The sequence below is a fragment of the Pundamilia nyererei genome, unplaced genomic scaffold, assembly GCF_000239375.1.
Source record: "Pundamilia nyererei isolate P.nyererei 1_Seehausen unplaced genomic scaffold, PunNye1.0 scaffold00136, whole genome shotgun sequence".
Classification (NCBI taxonomy): domain Eukaryota; kingdom Metazoa; phylum Chordata; class Actinopteri; order Cichliformes; family Cichlidae; genus Pundamilia; species Pundamilia nyererei.
Window position 1 is genome coordinate 1,756,634 of NW_005187537.1, and position 1,288 is coordinate 1,757,921.

A 1,288-nucleotide genomic window follows, 5' to 3' on the forward strand; every position below is an offset into this window, starting at 1 on the left:
TACTAAACCTGTAGGCATTAATTATTCCATCGTGATGCGTGTAGTCATTCGTGACTGCGCTACACACTGAAAGCAACCTTCTGATAAGCGTCATAATTCGGTTACAAGAAACGTTAAAGCTCCATAAATGCATACCTTTGCCTAATAACAAAGGCATAAATGTGTTTGGGTTTTTCCCCCCCACGTTGTATCAGTTGCACGGAAGTAGCTGGCAACGAAAGTAATCCGCGCGCTGCAGCTTTAAGCAGCTGCGCGCGCTCCCGCGGACGGCAATCAGTTTCAGGCAGACAATCACTTTTTGGCAGCACACCGGAACAAAAAAAAGCTTGACGGAAGAGTCGAGTCGGGATGTAAACAGTGAGACACATGTCTGTTTAGTGCATCCAGTTGAGTCAAAGTAAGTGTTCTGTTAAAGCAAATGAAGGACGGTGGATATATATTTGGGTAAATAGCATGAAACTGTACCAGGCACTCCGTCATGTCGACAAGTTCAGAACCGTTTTCGACTTTGGCGGACGGGAAGTGGCTCACTGGTTCCCCGGACACATGGCTAAAGGTGACAGCTTCGGCTTTACATTGGCTGTAAAGTGTGGTTTATGATGCTTTTGAAAAGGCGGGTAATCTGGTGTTCGAGGTCATTTCTTGGTCACATAGTTGCTGAAATAATTTGTTCTTTGTAGGACTAAAACAGATGAGAGCCAACCTGAAGAGTGTGGACTGCATCATAGAAATACACGATGCCAGAATATCCTTTTTATTATATTACACCATAAAACAGTATCGTCTTTTAAATAAAAAACAAACAGTAGTGTATTTAATTGTATCAAAATTCCAATAAAAACCGTATTTTCTGGAGGGTGCTGCAAGATGCCAGCTGTCATAGCTTTTATTGTTGATATTTGGACATTATTCCGTGTTATTTTGTTAACCAATACCTTAATAATCGATGAGAGATTTTGGCATATTTTTAGGGTGAAAAATCTTTTATATTGGTGTAATTTTAATTTTAAGCCTGAATATTTTTATTTATAAAAAGCCCTTACCTCTACCTAAAGTACCTCTGCATCATCAGAGGATATGATGGGTTATGATTATATGTATAGATAATCTATACACTCTTAAAAACAAATTATTTTATAGACAACATAGCAGTTAAAGCTTTGACAACAATTAAGCTTTGACTTTGAAATGGGGAAAAATGGTGTATATAGGTAGTGAGTTTTTTTCTATTTTTGACTTTCTTAAATATATTGAAGGACAGCAGACAAGGTCACATAAGAAAAAAGAG

General features: G+C 38.2%; 1 protein-coding gene across 1 annotated transcript in view; it reads left to right on the forward strand.

Annotated features, from left to right (window-relative positions):
- Positions 1-290: 290 nt before the first annotated feature.
- mtg1 (mitochondrial ribosome-associated GTPase 1) overlaps positions 291-1,288 on the forward strand; it is a 4,862-nt gene continuing 3,864 nt past the window's right edge. Inside the window, exons 1-2 of the mRNA XM_005743916.1 lie at positions 291-556; positions 681-745. Of these exons, the coding sequence (XP_005743973.1) occupies positions 454-556; positions 681-745 (168 nt within the window). The 5' untranslated portion in view covers positions 291-453. The remainder of the gene's footprint in view (positions 557-680; positions 746-1,288) is intronic.